Source organism: Trachinotus anak, unplaced genomic scaffold (genome assembly GCF_046630095.1).
Source record: "Trachinotus anak isolate AG129_WGS33_773 ecotype Australia unplaced genomic scaffold, CSIRO_AGI_Tana_v1 ptg000023l, whole genome shotgun sequence".
NCBI classification, from domain to species: domain Eukaryota; kingdom Metazoa; phylum Chordata; class Actinopteri; order Carangiformes; family Carangidae; genus Trachinotus; species Trachinotus anak.
In genome coordinates this window covers 5,837,209-5,857,419 of record NW_027273874.1, presented here as the reverse complement: position 1 = coordinate 5,857,419, position 20,211 = coordinate 5,837,209, and the positions used below count along the sequence as shown (strand labels likewise).

Here is a 20,211-nt window from a genome sequence, read left to right as displayed (position 1 = left end):
CCATTTAAATGTTTTTAAATCTAGGAATTTATCTTTAAAATGTAAATTTATTCATGAATTGTTGGCAATACGCATAAGTTCATTAAACCATAAGTTTATTATTGTTAAATGTAGAGTGAGAAGCTGACAACTGGAACTGTAGAATTGCATTTGTTCAACCTCAAACCTTAAAATAGTAATATGATCATATAAAGTAAGGTAATATAGATTCTTGACACCTCTTATGCCCTTACCACAGAGTCAAAGCCCCCGCCCCCTCAGAGCAGGCGAAACACCCTGAGCTGTCTGAAAGGAGCGGAGCCCAGCATACTGCTCAGCGCCTCCACATCAGACAGCATAAGCATCATCCCCAGCTCGGAGGTGGCGTCTCAGCTCAGCTCGCCAGCCGCGGGGCCGGGGCGGAGCGACACGTCAGGTTGCCACGGGCGACGGGGGATGATGCAGGCCATAAAGAACGAGAGGCGGGCTTCCAAGGTGAGAATAAAGAGCAGAGGTGAGGCAGGTTGCTCAGCCTCAGAGGTGGTGCTGGTGTTCAGTCTCAACACTTGTGTGATACCAAGCAAAATGTCTGCATGGCACAGTATGCAAAGTGTTTTCCTTGATTTGTTTTCTTTTCATCACTTATTCTTTGATCAATTATTTTTAATTTTGCCAACTTGTCACCTTGCTGCCGTGATGTAGAAGTGTAATCTAGGGTGTGGTCAGTACACTGCGACATCATCGTAAGGTTAAAGGTGCTACAGAGAAGTCAGATGTGCAAACAAAAACGTTTTTGTATCTGTGCCAAACTCAGATATTAAATCAATGCATAAGAATTCAAACATTTCAAATGATATCTCACCTTTCTATGAGGGGTGAGCCTGACCCAGAACATTAAAGTTGCAGCCTATGAAACCAAAACAAATAGCTAAAAGAATCTAAGAATCTACAATGCTACACACAGTTGAGGGGAACTGTTGGGTGATAATACTCTGTGGGCTTGTCACTACAAGCAATTCCTCTTAATTCCGGTACCTTTAACTTTATCTCTTTTTCCCTGTGTGTCTTTTTGTCTTTTCCCTTCAGGTCCTGGGAATCGTCTTCTTCCTCTTCCTCATCATGTGGTGTCCCTTCTTCATCACGAACGTTACCTTCGTCTTGTGCCGAGGCTCCTGCAACGAGTCGCTGCTCCACGATCTCCTCAATGTCTTTGTCTGGGTGGGTTACATCTCCTCCGGAGTCAACCCTCTGGTCTACACCCTCTTCAATAAGACCTACAGGAGAGCGTTCTCCAGCTACATCAGGTGCCAGTATAAAATGGGGGCCAATGCTGCCGGACAAAGTTGCAGAAACATCCCCCCACCGTGCCCATCACACGCCGTGACGCCTCTTCTGATGGGCAGTCATGGGAAAGGAGGCGTGGACCGGAACAGTAACTGTCGCAATGGCAGTAGGGGGGATAACGGGAGGCTGACAGTGGACCCGGAGGACACGACAGATGACGGGACGCAAATCGGAATAGCGTCGCAGAGCCTCTCTGAATGCCACAACATTGGCATACTTTCAGAGACAGAGCCAGAAACGGAGCTGGAGCAGGAGCTGTCACTCATCAGCTACAGCCCTGCTTCCAAAGAACACACAAGCAGCGTGTGACTGTGTGCGTCTTGATGTTTCCTGTCTTCTTTTCAACCTGCAGACGCTGGGCCAAGCAGCGTTTCAACAGGCTGGTGCTTGGAGACTACAGCCTTTTCACTGGTTTCAACTGTAAACCTGCAGTGGGTACTCTTATTGTGAAAGGACTGGTTTCTGTTGAGGAGCCTTATCCCCACACCGAAGGGCAGTACTTCCATCAGTATGTAGAGAAATCAGAGGAGTTTACCTCATGGGTGAAAAAGTGGGATTTTCCACTACCGCTTTGATATGAAAACCAATTTGTCAGCTGTGTTTGTTTCCTATTTGCTGTCAAAATGTTGCTTTTCATACCATAAGTAAAGAATTAAGGCATTTGTTAACGTAACTGTGCTCATCAGTCACAAAATGTGGTGTACTTCATGGGGACAAAGGTGCCAGCTGAGACACAGACAGGGACAAAGCGTCAGTGACAGAGTCGGAGAAGGGGGAACTCTCTTCGTTAACCCTGACTGAAGTCAAGCAGTCATCCATGGAGTCCCACTGATGCAGGTTAAGGAGTCAAGCACCAACCGCAGAGGTCAACGGGGTCAAACTACGACTTCAAGTCTTCACACAGAGTCAAAATGCAGTCTGAGTGCTGGTTCGTGTGGATTCTCTCCACAGCAAGCAAACTAAACCAAATCTATTTTTGTGCCGGTCAGTCTTCATCAATTCTCTCTGAATGACTCTTTTAAAGCACGAACAATCTAACTATTCATCCATCTGAAGATGAGATTTTCTCTAAAGGAAACTTTCTCAAGGCTGCAGTCTGAGTTTGTCTGAGGGAACCAAGATGAAGGAATGTACAACCATCACCGGTCTCTGGTGGACTCGCAGTGCCATCTGGTGGTCACATGACATAGAGCGGTCGTTTCCCTTAAGTACAACAAGGGGATATAACTGAAAACATGGTCCAATAAAGTTATCAGCTCCTGCTTCCCTTAACCACTTTTCACAGAATTAAAGTCCAACATTACCAATTTTTTTAACCAAAAAATTTTAAAATAAAAGGGAGCATTCGGAAGAAAAGACATTTTTAACAGGAATGCACAACTTTTCCTCCGATCATCCTTAAAAAGGAACAAAATATATAGATTTTATGACATCAGCTATAATTTAATATTATTAGTTTAATCGATTGTCCGTCATTGTCATTGTTTCGCCTTCGTAAAACAATATAAAATTCTCTTTCCAAGACCTTCATAGCTGGGATCAGTCACAAGTACCTTTATTTTCCCAAAACAGTGTAATTTGTGAATCAGCAATCACATGAATTCACTTAAAATCAGGCGAGTTCAAATTATAGTGGCCACAAATATAAAGAATATGCAAACACTGAGGATACAATAGTGTTGTAACTATTTCTCCATGAAATAGGCATTAATATTTGACCAATCAGCTCGTACTGATTTCACCACATGCAGTAAATCAATTTCATTGATGAAACACAGAGAGGATTTTAGGGTTTGAGTCAAATTAAGACAAAAATTGTAGATGTGAGTAAAGTTTAAAGCTCATTGCTTTGCTGACTGCATATTTCCCACATCTAATGAATGTCTGCAAATTCAGAATATGCATCATTGAGATTGTTGTTGCACACGTCCAGTCAGCAGTCAACAACCTACTTAATATACATATCATATTAACACATTTCATATCAGAATATTCACATCATCTGTAAATCTTGGCTGTTTGGGATTCAAGGCATCTCTGAAGGACACATTCTTAAATGAACAAAAATTTCTCATTTATTTTTTTGAAATGCAGGATTTTCAGTCAAGGTCAGGTTTTACATGAATCTTTTTTCTCTAAAAGTCCTTCAGCTGTGTGACTTTCTGTCATGCTGGAGGCCAAAATTTGCATAGATAGTACAGTGAAAGCCAAAGAGGAACGAAGAACATTAAAGTTTTGCAAAATAATCAGTGTTAATCAATATCGGGGCATTACTGCTACATGTTTGCTCTGATCTTGGTTTTTAGGAGGAAAAGCTTCTCGGAGAACTGTGTTTTTGATCCATAACCTGATGGTCAAAACCCCTAAACCAGAATCTGTTCAGTCACACTGACAATAACACAGTGTGTGACTCAAAGACCAAATACCTTTTAGATTTCATCTGTTGCACAAGACGGACAGAAAATCAATTCACTAAGATACAGACCTGTGACTCTATCAAAACAGGTCGCCCACCCTCGCAGCTCTGTCACTCTGATTTTCTCGCCCGCCTTCCTCCCGCATTTTATCGATATCTGTCAAGCGGAGTAATTCCTCCACGCTGCATCTCCATCAGAAAGAAATGTCTGCAATCGACCTTAAAGAAGGTTTAGATATTGTGTGGATTTTAAAGGTAACACATCATGGTGGCAAACTTAGGTTTACTTGCAACAAATTCCCCTCATTCTCCAAACAAGAATAATATATGTATGTGTTCAGTGGTTGGCTTTGTAAGCTAAGGGAAATATATTCAGAAATTTCACTTAAAGGGGCAGTTCACCAATTTCGCATATACGTTTGGGCTTGAGACTCTTGAGAATTTTTACAACAAACTAGAAGTGTGGGGTTTGAAAGATGTCAGCTTTTAGAGTCTAAGAAAAGATACTATAGAGATGCACTATGGGAAATGGAGTGTTTTTGGACCTAGACCTATACTGGAGTCTAACAGTCCAAATACTGAGTGACAAACTGCTACTGCATTGATTATGAGTTTTCCCTCTGTCCTAGCAATTATTGCTACTGTAAACAATATTTCATTTTGGTAAAAATCACTTTAACCAAAATAAAAATGCCTGAATGTGCAAGGCCTTTACCCATGATCCCTTCCTTCTAGGTCAAAGAGCAAAGGTCATTGTCAGCAGTGGACCAATCAAACCCAGAGCCTGAGGTCTGCAGCCACCTCTGCATACAATTAGAATGAAACTGGGAACTGGGAGTCACTTTATTCTAATTCTGTGCTTCTCTGTATAATTTATCCACAATCTGTATGCTACAGACTTCCACAGTGGTCATCGCACCACTTTTATCTCCACAAGGAGAGGTCTACATGAGCTAATGTTACCAAGGTTTGGCCTACAAATATTGTGCACATTTGAAGTGTTGTTCAAAAGGTCCTCTCTGCCTCATTTATTTCTTTTCTGTTCCTTCTTTAATACAAAGAAGGAATGAAACAGTCCAGAAAGGAAAGAAAGAGCAAAGAGCAATCAACAACATGCATATTGCAAACAGCATGCAATTCTTGTTGGCCTTTCATCTTTACTGAAATGCAAAATACCAACAATAACAACATAAACAAGAGGAAAAATGGAGAAGAGAGGACTCTCTGAACTTTTTTGAGTGGGTTCTGTTTGATCCGTCCAGGTGTAAGCAAGCAAAGAACTACAGACAGGCCAGCCAACTCAGTATGTCGCAATGTAATAATGTTTCCTGTGTACCTGTGTGTGTACCAGGCCTGGATCAAATTTCTATCTGAGATTGATTCAGTCATTTTCTGAGTCTTTGTTGATTGTATCTGGAACAGTGGATGGAGTCGGGTTGTCCCTGCAGACACCAATCCTGCCCGGCTCACAGTCCAGACAGATGAAAGCAATCACTCTGAGAAAGTATCTGAAAGGGTTTCAACTAATAATTTGATCCAGGTCTGGTGTGTATAGACATAGTAGGAGCCATTTATTGACAAAGTTTCATTTTAATACATTTGAGGGGGGGCTGATTTGGGCTATTTCCCCCTCCAGGACTATTTTTGTTGCCAGGCAACAATGCATTGTGCAAGAACTGTTTCAGAAAAGTATGTAGTGTTTTTGAAAATTGTCTAACTCTATGAGTGAGATGTTTTAATGCTCAAACAATCAGAGCATAACAGTATGTGCAAACTTAAAGAAGAAATCCACCCTGAAGTGTGAGGATGCTGCTGATGTGCAGAGCTAACTGCCTGAAGCTCCACTAGAAATGATTTTACCCCTTTCGAAAATAAGTGGGAAACGCAGGGACATTGGTAACAGAACGAGAAGTAAACTTCAACACCTCACCACAAAATGAATTCATTCATTCATCATTCAGAAACAGGTGATATGATGTGAGAGGGTGGACTTTTTTCTTTAAAGAACTAGTTCGACTTCTTGGGAAATGGGATTATTCTGATACCACTGTCATGGCTGTTTGGTAAACATGAAGCCACAGATGGTTAATCAAGCTTAGCCTGAAGGCTAGAACAGCAGGTAGTTGGTTCTGTCTGAAGTTTTCATTCTAGAGCTAAGGTGTAAAAAAGTGGTTTTACAGGGATTGTGTACCCGTCTGAAGTCTCCACTGGTTGCCTTGCAACTTCATGTTCATGAAAAACTTTAAGAGGTTGGTTTCTTTTTGTTTTCACTTAACGAAATAGATGTTTGAAACATGAAAATGAAACATGTTAATTAGAGCTTTGGAGTTGCTGGTGGGTGGATTTGTTTACCTGTTTCCCCCTGTGTCCCATCCTGTGCTAAGCTAACCTGCTGTGAATATTAACACACAGACATGAAAGCGATATTGATCTTCTCTTCTTACTCTCAGCAAGAAAGTAAATGCACATATTTCCCAAAGTGTCGAACTATTGCACTAAATTTTACGAGATCCAGCAGGGAGGCCGGGTGCAACGCTTCCTCTCTTTTAAAAAAACACAATTTATTCATGCTAAGTTTAAAATAACTTACCTAAAGGATTCACAAGATCTCACAGTTTTCAAATCTAAATGTATAAATACCTCAACATGCTACATTTTATAAGGCATGACTAACTTTCATATAGGGAAACCCAAAAGCACTAAACTTAGATTTTTTTTTTTTTTTTAATAAAGTGTTTCTTAAACTGGCTGCTGCCTCGCCTATCTTCCCCAACATGTAACTCTGTCAGTAAATGGCTCTGAGAATAGCCAGAGCTGCAGGTTGTTCAAGAGTTTGGCAAACCCAGCTTTTCCATTGCACCTTCCCTGCATTAAACCGTGACTCCTGAACCCGAGGTGTCGGCACTCTCTGATGCTCGTTTGCTTTGACATAGATCAATTGTCTGGTTTGTCTCGCTCTTGTATGATCCGGCGCTCGTGGGTTAACTATCTTTTTATGTGTTGAACCTTCTTCTGTTATGCAGTGGCTGTTTTTTATACCATTTTAATTGTGAATGTTTGTCTACGACACATCTTCTTGAGTTTATACAATAATTATGCCATCATCCACAAAATGTATATTTTTCTTTTTTTCTGTGTGATGCTGCTATTTATTTATTAAAATATTATTCTAATGTGTGGACAATTGCCTTATTTGTATACTAACCATGATTTAGTCCATCCACTTTACAGACAGCAGGCTGTTTGTCATTTCCATGAAGTTTATAAGCTAAGTTGTAGATTTCTTTTTCTGAAACCCTTTTCTTGGTGAAGTCTCCCCTGGACCTTATTCTGCTTTAAATCCTCCTCTGGACCTACTAACAAACAGGTTGTAGAAGAGTGTGAAGGAATTGCTCAAATAACAAAATGGTGTTATTACCAAAGATGTGGCAGATGTGAATTGAAACGATAATTGTATTTAAATTGAATTCATCTCCGTCTGCCTGAACATTTCTTTCAGCTCACTACAGTAAACCTCCAAACCGCAGAGCAACAGAACAACAACCCTCTTGGTAAAAGTAACTGAATCGCTCAACATTCCTCCCCTGAGATGACTAAGAGCTACATACCTCACTGTGTAATTTGGGGAATTTGATAATAACAGTATCAGCTCCCAGCTCCCTGGGCTGGCTACCCACTCTGCTCTGCTATTATGTTCTTTACTACTGCAAACATCTGCCAGTGAGTGGAAGCTTTAGTGCTCCATGAGTGGAGCTGAACCTGGAGCTAATTAAACCCTTAGCCTTAGTCATGCACTACGTGTTACGCCGTCCAGGGAACTATACCCGTGTTGTCAAAGTGAGGCATTCATGTTTTTTTATATTGTGTCAACTGCTCAGGGATGCTAACAATGGGGTGCCAAAAAACAGTATTTTATCAAATTTAAAAGGATTAAGTGGAGTAATAATAATCATAAAATAGCTGTGTGCAGGGTTGGCAAGGCAGTTAATCAAAAGACCAGTAATTACCTGGCCATGTGGTGAGATTTCTTACAAAACACACTTCAGAACTACACATGCATATTCAGCTGTTCAGTAATGGATGATGGTAATGTAACAAACAAAACCTTCAAGCTGAAAAGGTAATGACTAAATGTCCTGATCTTACAATTTTGTGTTGTTATATACAGCTCAGTGTTGCCACTTCAGTTGACAGTTCTGCTGTAATTTTATGTGACTGTATTAATCCACAGGCCACATCTAACTGTGACTCCTGGTCCTACCGGTTGCTGATGGAGGGTAGTAAATGTCATAAATTACGTCCTGCTCCTTTAAAAAGCAGACACCGTGTGCTGTGTAGCCCCACACAGCTTAACAACCTGGTGCTGTTACCACATGCAACCACAAGGCAGCACCAAAGTTACCCAAAACATACAATCACAATCAACAAATAAACTACCACAAAGTGCCACATACAGTAAGAAATACCACAGTGTGACAGTTTCTTGCAGTATTCCCAGAGAGCTTCTGAAATGTATCTCTGAAGAATATCTGGAAGCTGAATAGTATTATGCAATGTGTGTAACATACTGCATATTATACATTTCCTCCTGTCTGTCAGAAATCCCTGTTATATTCCTGCATCCATTAATTAGAATTCCTGGGATACAGCAGGCTTAGTGAGACCAGCACCACGGACAGCGACACACGCTTTCATCAGTGGTTGTTTACGGCGTCATTAAAATCAGCACCACGGACAGCGACAGTGTGAAGCATGAAGCAACAGCACCGCTAAGTGGTGTAGCTGGGAAACAGCAGGATAGTGGTTAATGAGTCCCTTTCATGACAGAGATCCAAAATACATATTATCAATAGCTCAGCACAGTAAAGGATAAAAGTGTATACAAAAATACTGCTGAACTTTACAGCAGCAGTGACTTGAATCTAATTTGAGGTGGCTCTGTTACCTCGGGAAATTTCGTCACTTCTAAAAAATGATATTTACATGCACCAAATCAACTTTATGAACGTTTCACTTCTTCATAGCCTCAAATGAACAGTGGGCAACAACTTACTAATATATCTTTGCTGATGTTTTCGGTTAGTACCCGGGGTTGCTCATTATAGTTTTTGGTGAGATAAGTCATCAACGCAAATGAATGTATTTTCAATGTAACCACTGTTGTATGTAAGTACAATTTTTGAGTTATTTTTTTCTTTAGAGTTCATATATATATATATATATATGTGTGTGTGTGTGTGTGGATATATATATATGGTAATCCACAGGTGTTGAAGTCGTCATATTCCCACAGGTTTGCAGCGCCTCTGCCTCCTCGACGCGGTGCTCTGCTCATGGATGCTGCTCGATGGAGTGGGTGGTGGTCTCGGCTATCACCGGGAAAGTTCGGGCTTCCTCGGAAACGCATGCGTCGTTACACCAATTTGCTGCATCTCCCTGGTGTGTTTGAGCCGAGGTCTCTGTCAAGTTAGCGAAAGGCAGCACTGGAAATACCAGCATTAAAGACATTTAGCTTTCAACATAAAATCACTCTGAACAATCTTTGCACTATTGTACAATAGTATTGTTGTAGTTATATACAACAATATATATATACAAGTATTAAATGGCATGAAATGCATGTCGAAGACAGTAATGTGATCATTTGGAAAGGCACTTCACTGGGGCATCAGCCTATTTGTGGCTACATAGATGAGTTTTTCAACTCACATTATCAACAAAATTGCAACAAAGTCACAAAAAAAGCACAAGAGAAAAGTGAGAAATTAAGTGAGGTACGTTGTAAAAATGATCCAGATAAAAACTGAACTGAGTGAGGGTGACAATATGCCTTAATGTTTCTACTTTTATGAGATTACAGCGAAGAGCTAAGAGCTTCTCCGTGTATGTGTGTGTTTCGAATTTGAAAATACATTTCATCCTAGACTTAGTCATATACTCCATGTATATTGTATATACATAGTTTTTAACCTCTGCTACTAAATGCTTACTTGAGGTCTCAGAGACTTTATATAATGTATACGTTGACAATAAAACCAAAATAGAATATTAAAATGAAGGCCTAACTAGGCTGAATCTTCCACATCAATGGAGGTATGCTAATAGTAGAGCTATCATCAACAGATATGAGGGATATGAGTTTAATTCCTGGAAAAAGACAATATGTGTTCATGCTTAAATAAAATCAGAAGCCATGCATTTGTTAATAATCATGATATTGCCATGAATTTTAAAAAAAGAAGAAATATATATATGCCCATGTTGAAGGAGAGAAGACAAGAAAATAACACAGACAATGAGAACAAGGCTTTTTTCAGTGAATATTCATATTGTAGCCCATATTGATGTAGACCTTGTTTGTGTAACATGCTACTGCTGAAGTGTAACTTCCTTATTCCTATAACCATAGTCAAAAACAGTACATTCGCAATAGCAGATATAGCTACTACTGATTTAAATGCACGTTGAATATCAAAATTATACTCTTAGCTACTTATGTCTGGCAGATCACAGGAGGACATTATATGTGCAGATTTAAGGCCATTCATTCTGCAGTTTCAGGCACATTTCTGAACTGAATTCCATATGAAAAACCTACTATTTTAGCAGCACTGACAGACAGAATGGATCTCTGCCACAAACCAATCCTTGTAGCTCAAGCGAGTTTGCAGCTCTCACCCCTGGTAATTGTAAAAAAAACAACTAGACGAACAGAAACATAATAAAAGACAGATTCAGAAGGACGACTGTATGAAAAGTAATTTTAATTGAGACTTTCATTTTGAAAGGTCAAACGGAAGTGTCGCTTCTTCATAACCGGCTGCAGCTGACGCTCGTCAGGTCGGCGGACGCTGCCGTGGAAACGACATAAATCCGGTCCACGCAGCTGGGTTGCGAGCAGGGCCCCAGATTTCCTCACTTCAAAGGCTTTCACTCCTCTCCTCCTCCATCTCTCCATCCATCCATCCATCCATCCTGGGTCCTCGGAGCTGCGAACATGGACGAGCTGAAATGAGACGCGGGGCAGCGGGGACGGAGCGGACAGAGCCATTCAAACCAGCGACAGAAGAAGGAGAAGACGCGGAAGGTGAGGCCAGGTGAATGTGAGCGGATTGTAAATCGGCTTTGCGTGTGACAGCAGTGGTGCGGACACACATGCCTCCTGTGGGAAGCGCGTCCGGCCGGGGGGGGGTTTGTTTTTGTTTGACACCGTGCACGCACGCAGAAAGCACAATGCAGCCGCGGCTCTGGGGAGGCAGCGGGCTGAGCTGCATGCTTGTTCATCAGAGCCCATTCATCCGCGGCCGTGCACCCGAATCCCCCCGGTCTTACTCCCACCCCTCCCTCTCTTTAGCCGGAGCCGTCGTTTCCATCGCACCGGTCAGGTGTCTCTCTCCCCGACCCGCCTGCTGCAAAATGTCACCAGAAGGCAGGATGTGTCATCGGATTTGGCAGCTAAACAAGCTTTCCGAGTCTGTGTCGACTAGAAAGAGAGCAGTGGGGTTTGTGCGGGAGGTGTGCAGGGGATTAGTCTGAGGCAGGATCCATTCTGGCCAGTGCTGCTAAAATTGCACGTTTTTCCTATGGGATTCTGTACAGATGCTGAATGTCTTCATTTACATCTGGGTTTCTGTAGATTTTTGGACATTTGAAATTCAATAAAATGAGAAACATACATATAAATTCTTCTGGAATATAGCTGAAGTGTTTTCCTAGATTCACCACTTGCTCACCTCTTGTGTTAATTTCAACCACAACACCGACCTTGATCACTCATGTGCTAAGTTTTGTTATCCTGGTTCTTTCTGCTGCTGCTCTTGATGTTGCTCCTGTTGCTTCCCTGTCTCAAGGCCTCCTGAAATCTGAATCCAGGTGGAGATGATTGTATCTACGACAGAGTTTTCCAGGAAAAAGTGGGAACTGATAATGGCACAATCACGTAAAAACATATGGGACTAAAACGGGGAGAAATGAAGCACTTGCCTGTTTTGAATTTTGATGTTACCAGAAGCAAACAGAGAGATAATCAGATAAGGATATGAAGTACAGTAAATTGAAGGAAAGTGATCAGCGTCTTTACAGCAGAGCCCATTTGTCAGATTGGATCACTCGGACCGGAGCTGACACAATGATCCGATAAGAGAAATGAATCTGAAACCATCTCCACGATTGGTAAAAGAGTTTGAGGCATTAAAACGCTAAATATTCCCTGATTTCACCTCCTCTTATGTGAAGATTTGCAGCTTTTTTTTTTTTTTTTTGAGGAGAAAGCTGTGGGCAAGTACCAAGCATGAGAAATTATGCTGTCGAGTTGCATCATGGGAGATGTGGGATCTATTGGCCTTGGAGGTTGGCCCATAAGTCGGGATATCTTGGCCTCTTGTGCTTCAAGTCTTGGCTGCTCTTGTTTTAAATCTGCCTCTTGCAATTTGCCCAATTTAAGGAAAGTCCACTGCTAAATCACCACAGCTCCACTTTCGCTGAATCCAACTGGTGCAGACTTGATTATTGATTGATAGGAAATCAATCGTCAACAAATTTGATCACTTTAGTTAAGCTAGTTAAGCTTTTTCTCCTACTTGTAAATCAATGATCTGCTTGCTTGCCCGGTTGGGACATTTTTTTTACATGGAGGTCAGGATGGAGGAAGGTTGTAGCAGTTGTTGCTGGACAGACAAACAACTGCATCCCAGGCCCCTCATTTCAAGTTTTATTTTTATAATGTTACCACAGCGCTTTGACATAGAAGCCACAAAGTGCTTCTGACACAACACTAACATTATAACTGGATAAACTGGATAGTAGATACATGTGAGGGGCCCTGCCAATGTGAACTGTTCAGGAAGTGGAATGGCTTCAACATTTAACCGCTCCGTCATGAGCGAGTCCAATTCTGCAAACAGCAACTGAGTCTTTTCAAGTCTAGACTCCAGCCTGGGCGAACAGTGATTAGATAATAGGTTTCCTCTGTGTGTGTGTGTGTGTGTGTGTGTGTGTGTGTGTCTGTGAGAATCTGCTGTTACAGTACAGAGTTGTATTCATAAGTGATGCTGCTCAGACGAGCTTGCACTGATTCCTTACATAAGCGAATCATTGAGGAAGGAGGGCGAAGAAAAGCCGAGCGCTAAATAGGCATAAACACTCAAATAGGGACACAGCACAACACACATGGATGCGTAACTACACACACACACACACACACACACACACACACACACACACACACACACACACACACACACACACACAGAGTTTGTAACTTCAGGGATTGAAGCAAAGACAAAGGAAGGCTGATGCCGTGCTGGTTGACAAAAGCATGTTCTCTGCTGAGGGCACAAAGGGCATTTTTCTGGCTTTCTGGGGCTTTTTTGGAAGCACAATTCCCGTTTTTCCCAAAGGAATTTCTCGTTGGCTTGCATTTAGGGATTTATTTATTTTTCGCCCCTGACCACAAAACTCAATACAGTAGGGAGGCAGTGGTGATGATGTGTTTTTAATGGCTAAATACACCAAAATCAGGACATTTTGTTTTGAGGAGGCCTGTTCCAAACTGAAATCCAAACTAGCTAAGCTAATTTAACAATACTTGTGTAGTCTTCACTTTCACTGACAGTTCCTATAATCAATAATATTCCCAATTAAAAGAACAGTTTAACATTTGGGAAATGTGTAGGCTATTCATTGTCTTGTTGATAGATGAGCAGATTGATAGATTAACGTGGTGCTAGCTGTGGCAGGCGATTAGCGATTTAGCAAAACAAGTAACTCACTGTCAAACAATAACTTTGTGTTTTTTACACTACATTTCTGTTTGTATACTGATTAAACAAGTTAATTGTCTTTTATTTTAAACAAGTGAGCCAGACTAGCTTTTTTTTTTTCTCATGTTTCTAGTCTTTATGCTAGGCTAAGCTATTTGCCTGCTGCAGCTAGCTTTATAATTACTGTGCAGACATGAGAGTTGTATCAATTTTCTTGTTTAACTCTTGGGAAGAAAGTGAATGAACAAAATGTCTAGCAGTTCATTTCCCTGATAAATCATAATTGTGTTGGCATAGCCAGTGTAACATCATAAAACATACTTACATAGTCAAAAAAAACCCTAAATTTTGTATTTTTGTAATATTATAAAATTAGTTTTTGCTTAATGAATGACTGTCTATCTGCAGATTAACTGAAGGTATTAGTGTTTCAACAGTCAGGGTTTTCAGGTAGCCACTTCTGTTTTTTATACATCCCAGCAACATTTTAGAGGACACAGTCCTTTGTCTTTTGAAACACTGACCAGTGGAAAATGCTGGTTTACTTTATGAATAGTTTTATGAATAGGTTATGATCCTTCATTCCAGAACAAATGTCAAACACACTCTTTTGCTTCCCTTCTCAGTGTTTCTCTTCTTTTGTGAGTCTTTCTGACGCAAGATTTGTTTTACAGCTGTCATCATTGTTTCCTCCGGTGTAAACAAAACTTATTAGCTTTGTGTTTCCCCTGAGCACAAACATCAGTGAATTTTGAATGGTATCTGAAACTGAAATTCGACAGAATATCCGGACAATGTTAGTGTTTTTATGCTTGAGCTTTAGTCTTTAGTTTCATCACTCAAGGAGTAAATACATAAAATGTCCACTGCATCATTTCAAAAATGGATGGCTGCCAACCTTAAAACAACCTCCCACTTGGATTCACTGTATGTTTTCGTCTGCCAACCCCTTGCAGAGTCTGAAGATTTAAGAGCGCTGAGCATTTTCTCTGCTGAAACGCAGGATGATTAGGATTCCAGAGGTGAGCGTGGTGTTTTCACAGTAATATGTATCTCAGGAGTGAGCTGTGCAGGAGAGCTTCGCTGTCCCTGGGTAGAAGACACATTATACGTTTTCCAGATGCATGCTCTTTCCCATGGACGTTTTCTGTTCTTCCTCCCGGAGGAGCTTGTTCTGAACCTCCTGTCTGTTCCTCTGCCTCTCCTCTTTGAACCAGATCTGGTCGGTTTAAACGTTTCCAGGTGAAAGGAAATGGGATTTTATTGTATTATTTAAACAGATCTCTGCCTTGCTTGGATTTTGAACACATGTTGAGTGCGTCTCGCTGTGGCTGATGGTTTGAATTAACTCTGAAGATGCACTGCAGCCTCTTCAGTGTGCACTCTCACTGAGTGATGTGGCCACTTAGAGATCCGCTGCGGGGCTATTCATAGTCTGAATAACCATCTGACACGTTGAATAGGATCCGTCTGTCATGAGTCTTTCCTTACAGTATCTTTCACTCTCTTCCCATTGAAGGATGGTATAGTTACAGAGAAATGGTTATAGTTAAAGGTGCTAAGTATAGACTTTAAAAAAAGGCCAGTTCTGCTGTGATGAATGGGCTGAAAGCAACATATAGACTGCACCAGTTTTCAGTTTTCCATCAGAGCAATTTTAAAGATGCTATAAAAACATATAATAACTTTAAAGACCCAAACAGAGTGTGCTAGAGCTTTTAAGTTCAGGAAAAATTGATGTTTTGAGACATTGTAATAGTAGCTGATTTGCATGTTATAGATGATAAAAGCATTAAAACACTGTCACTTCTTGCTTGTGTCTTTCTGCTGATATTCCATTGGCTAATATCACCACTTCTTACTTTATTTCTCCTGCCGACTGCTCTGCTCGGGGCCTCTGCATCACAACTCTTCAGGTGCAGACAGGAGGGGAAACAATACAGCGTTACTGTTGTCAGGAAGCACTTTGTCTCTTTCTGCTGGGAGCGTCGCCAGGCTTTGTTTTATCCCAGAGTCTGCACCATCGTTCTTCCACCTGGTCGTCTGACCTCGCTGCTGTGTAACTGTGTCGGCTTTTTTTATTCTCGGTGGGATGATGCAAAGTGCAAGCAAGGCCAGTCTATTGACATCGGCGTGGGTGTTACAATGCACAATCACACTGATCAGCTGGCTGCGTACCTTAATCTGCAGCTGTGTGTGTGTGTGTGTGTGTGTGTGTGTGTGTGTGTGTGTGTGTGTGTGTGTGTGTGTGTGAATGTCGGTATGCCAGAGAGAGATCATATCCACATCTTCCTCCATTATTTCTCCCCTCACGTTTTCATGCCCCGCCTGAGAGTCGGCCTTACTCAGCAGTTTTCGAGGCTCATTCATTCCCGTGGTGATCGATAAGGCTGCCTCGCCGTGGTGACGGTTGCTATGGGCAGCGTTTGAGCGTTCACGTGTAGGCGTTGCTGGTGGTTTTTATGGGCAAAGCCATCGATCCAGCGTTGACCTCAAGCGTCAGTCTCTGGTCACAGGCTTCAGAGTGTGTGTGTTTGTGTGTGTGTGTGTGTGTGTGTGCTGTGTTAACTGGTGTGTTTAAAATGAGGGAAACTTATTTCCGTAACATGATACTTTTATTGATCCCTGTGGTCTTTTCCCTATCAGAGGTAAAGGCTTGCTGTTAGGTTTCAGTGCGTTGCTCAGAGGCACTTCAGTAGAGTGTGTGCTGGCTGATGTGAGCTCTTTAACCCTTAAAACTCCTGAGGTTTAAGGATTCATACAGGGGCTGAAGTCTATTTCCTTTTGTGTGTGAAGTTTTTGGTGCAGTCTCAGTTTATAAAAAGCAAAGTTGGGTCTTTGTGTCTTGGAGGGAACTGGAACTGACCTCAAATACGATTAAAGGGCCACTGCACTGGTTTTACAGATCAAAGTCAATTAACTCATCATTTCTCTGCTTGGATTTGGAGACTAGAAATTCATAACTGAAGGTTGATCAATACATCAGAATCTCAAGACCTCTTCATGAAGATGAATCACTTATTATTATATTTAGTTGTGCAACTAACAGTTAGTTTAATCATCGATTAATCGTAACATTATTTTCCTGATGACTCGATGCCTTGATTTATTGTTTGGGCTATAAAACATCAGAAAATTGTGAAAAATTTTCATCATAGTTTCCTAGAGTCCAAGGTGAAGAATTCAACTTGTGCTTTTTGTCTGAGAGTTTACCTTTTTAGCAGTTTAATCTAATGTGGCACAGGCAGAATCAGCAAATTTAAGAAGCTAGAATCATCAAATGGGCTTTTTTGCATCCATAAATTCATTAAAAGATTAATTATTTATGAAAAGGTGATCATTATTTCCCCGCCCTGAATCCAGTCCAATTAGAAGAAATGTCAATATGACCTTATTTGAACCAGAAATCTTGCAGCCTGACGTCAGTTAACTTCATACAACAGCATCCAACAAACCAGCTCAGCCGGTCTGTGGGGTTTTACATCAGCGGGACCAGAGAAGCAGAAGACGTAACGGCCTCCTTCACGGCTGCGCAGCAGACAGACGGCTTGGATTCACTTCCTCACTTCCTGCGAGCACAGACGTGTGTCTGCTCCGCAGCAGGTTTTCATTTGGGGGGGGGGGGGCTAATCTGGAGCGTCCTCCTCTGTCATGGTCCCGATTAGAGATCCAGCCTGTTCAGACTGGTGTGTTTGTACATGAATATCTGACGAAGTTCTCTCAGACAACATGTTGATAAGGAAATCCCCCAAGTTGCAGTGGGTCTGTGAGTCCGCCACAGAGCATTAAGTGATGGAAACTTGTACACTTGGAACAGTCAGTAGAGCTGGGCTCGTGTTCTGCCTCGAGGCAAGACAAACACACAAAACACACATAACACACACATTCCCCTCTGGTTATTAATCCATTCAACAGAATCTCAATATTGCAGCCTAAATTAAATTTACTATAATAAAGAGTTGAACTCACATCACCCTTATAGTTTCTTGAACCCGTGAAACTAAATTACAGTCACCTCTAGCTGTGCCAGTTAGATTCTCAGTGTAGATAGTGAGGAAAATATTTGAACGTCTCTTCTTCAGGCAGCAGATTTCCTCACAGAATGAACTAATCAGTCTGCAGTGAGAACAGATTTACCAAGAGAAGCATGGAACTGGTTCATTTAACCTCTGACGGTTGTTGTTTAGGTCAGCACAATGCAGAAGCCACAACACAAATGCAAAAAGCCACAACCTGGATACAAAAGTGGGCAGCAGTCCAAACTATACTATTACTATAACAATAAATACATGAAATGAGTACAACACAGATGTGGCTTTTGCATTTGTGTTGTGGCTTGTGCATTGTGTTGACCTGTCTGGGCCACCGTACATAATCACGTTCAGCCACAGTACATAATCACGTTCAGCCACAGAAACAAACACTGTCACTGAAAAAAAAAAAAAAACAACAAAAAAGAGTTTTCTGAAACAAATGGATTTGATCACCAAATAAAAGCAAGAAGTTCTGAATACAGGAGAGTGTCTGTTGTCATGTGCAGCCTGGTTTCTGAGCAGATCCAGTCCTGGACTCTGTGCTTCTCACTGGTTTCTGGGAATCTGGGACACAGAGACACATCACATCCCGGCTTTAATGTGACCTGTCCTGCTGTCCCCCAACCCCACACCAGTAGACCCAGTTTGCTCTGTGTGTGTGTGTGTGTGTGTGTGTGTGTGTGTGTGTGTGTGTGTGTGTGTGTGTGTGTGTGTGTGTGTGTGTCAGGTCACATGGTTCTGCCGGATGACTTGTTGCAATCGTGCTGAGGCCGACACATTTAATTGTGAGAGACGGGGTCGCAGAGGGGCATGAGGAGAGTTCTCACCACACACACACACACACACACACACACACACACACACACACACACACACACACACACACACACACACACACACACACACACACACACAGAGTAGAGGACTGAATGCAGCTCAGAAACATTGCATTCATTCTGTGGCTGACCTGTTTACTAACCACATTAGCAGAGAATAAAAGACGGTGGAACAGAAATGAACGTGACTGGTACAGTAGCTGTAGTTTACCTGCCTTTTTAAAGGATCATACAAGTGTTTTAACTAAATGATAAATTCTCATCAGGTTTTTTCTTTTTTTTTTTTTTTTTTGATGATATCAGGCTCATGAAACTACAGAGAAATGAGCAGTGGTGCTTTATTGGTTTCTATTCTAACTAGTGAAGTATGAAAATCAACTTGGGTTATCTGAGTTAATTCTCTTGATGAAGCAACACATCTCAACGTCGTAGGTGCAGGTGCGTTGGAAAGCGTCACTTCTGTCTTGGAATAAAAAGGAAGAATATCCCACATCAGTTGCTCAGCATCACTGTTTATTGAGCGGTGGTTCATACATAGCACTGGTCCCTGCGCGCCACAGTAATGACTGCTGAATCATAACATTTGAAGAAATTAAAATATAGATGAGTAAATGATCGTGGGTGGATTACCTACTGATACTTTATACTCTGAAATTAATTAGAACCAGTGGGAAGGAAAAAATAGTATAATACAAAAATATGAGCTGAAACAAGAAAAAACAACAAACCGGTATGTTTCTTTAAAGGTTTAACTCCAGTGTTATGACCCGATACCTCTCACAGTGTTGAGTAAACACAGATCCTCGTCTCTGTCATAACAGCTGGGTGAGACCAACTGACTGTTATTTAACACAAGACCGAGACAGAAGTACAAAGATTTTAATCTCGCTTGAAGTGGCTCATTCACAGTGTTCAGTGTCGGTGTAACCCCGAGCAAGGCCGGGGATAAATAATTTAGAAGCATCCATAACCTTTTTGTTTTTTTGTTTTATTTTGAAAGTCAGCACTCGGTGTTCGTGATAACCCCACCCCTATGATACAACAAGCAGATAAAAACAAATACCACTAATGAATTGCAAATAGTGTTTGACTATCAGGATAGAGAGAGTGTTTGTGTGTGTGTGTGTGTGTGTGTGTGTGTGTGTGTGTGTGTCATTGGCTCTTTTTGTCTCACATGTTTTATTCACCTTCCATTAAAGTGACTGTTTCATAACACTTCATCTGCATTCAGAGGTACTGTAGGTACACACACACACACACACTTGAATCCCCTGCAGACAACGAAGTGACGGAGATCTCCTCAGTCTCTCTCAGTCCTGCTCTGATCGCTTCATTATCCAACCAAAAAATGAAAATACCTCCAAAGAAACCATGACAACAACTCCACAGAGCCGGCTGCAGCTTCTCCAGAAAAGAAAAAAAAAAAAAGCTAGAGAGAGAAAGCAAGAGGCTCCTCGCGGCTCCTCTCCTCTCTCTCTCTCTCTCTCTGCTCTGCATAATTTGTTTTTAGGGAGGATTAGCAAGAAAGGTGGGGTGGAGGGTGGAGGGATGGAGGGGGGTTCCAACGTAATTATGATCATTTTGTACAATGGCTCCTCACCCAAGAGCATCAACAAATACAGACATCAAAGAGGGAGAAGTAGGAGCAGGGAGGGGGCATGAGGGGATACAGGGAGGTTAGGATGGAGGAGAAAGGAGGCCAGAAGGAGGCGGGAGTCATTGTTTGGGGGGTTGGGGTTAAAATGAAGCTGTAACTGGAATCATCACAGCTGATATTTTAAATGATCACCCTCCTCAGTCTGGTTTTGAGCAACATCAAACAAAGGCCTGTTTTCTGCCAT

At 41.6% G+C, this 20,211-nt stretch overlaps 2 protein-coding genes across 6 annotated transcripts in view; both read left to right on the top strand.

Moving 5' to 3' along the window:
• htr2cl1 (5-hydroxytryptamine (serotonin) receptor 2C, G protein-coupled-like 1) overlaps window positions 1-6,917 on the top strand; it is a 140,416-nt gene extending 133,499 nt beyond the window's left edge. For all 3 annotated transcript variants that reach the window (XM_071459485.1, XM_071459486.1, XM_071459483.1), the window contains 2 exons: window positions 239-474; window positions 1,066-6,917. In XM_071459485.1, coding sequence (XP_071315586.1) covers window positions 239-474; window positions 1,066-1,632 — 803 coding nt within the window. In that variant the 3' untranslated portion in view covers window positions 1,633-6,917. The remainder of the gene's footprint in view (window positions 1-238; window positions 475-1,065) is intronic.
• Window positions 6,918-10,545: 3,628 nt separating this feature from the next.
• LOC139606833 (actin-binding protein WASF3) overlaps window positions 10,546-20,211 on the top strand; it is a 33,755-nt gene continuing 24,089 nt past the window's right edge. The window contains exon 1 of one of the 3 annotated variants that reach the window (XM_071459207.1): window positions 10,546-10,836. The gene's annotated coding sequence lies outside the window, so the exon portion shown is untranslated. The remainder of the gene's footprint in view (window positions 10,837-20,211) is intronic. The other 2 variants (XM_071459205.1, XM_071459206.1) reach the window with 2 other exon arrangements.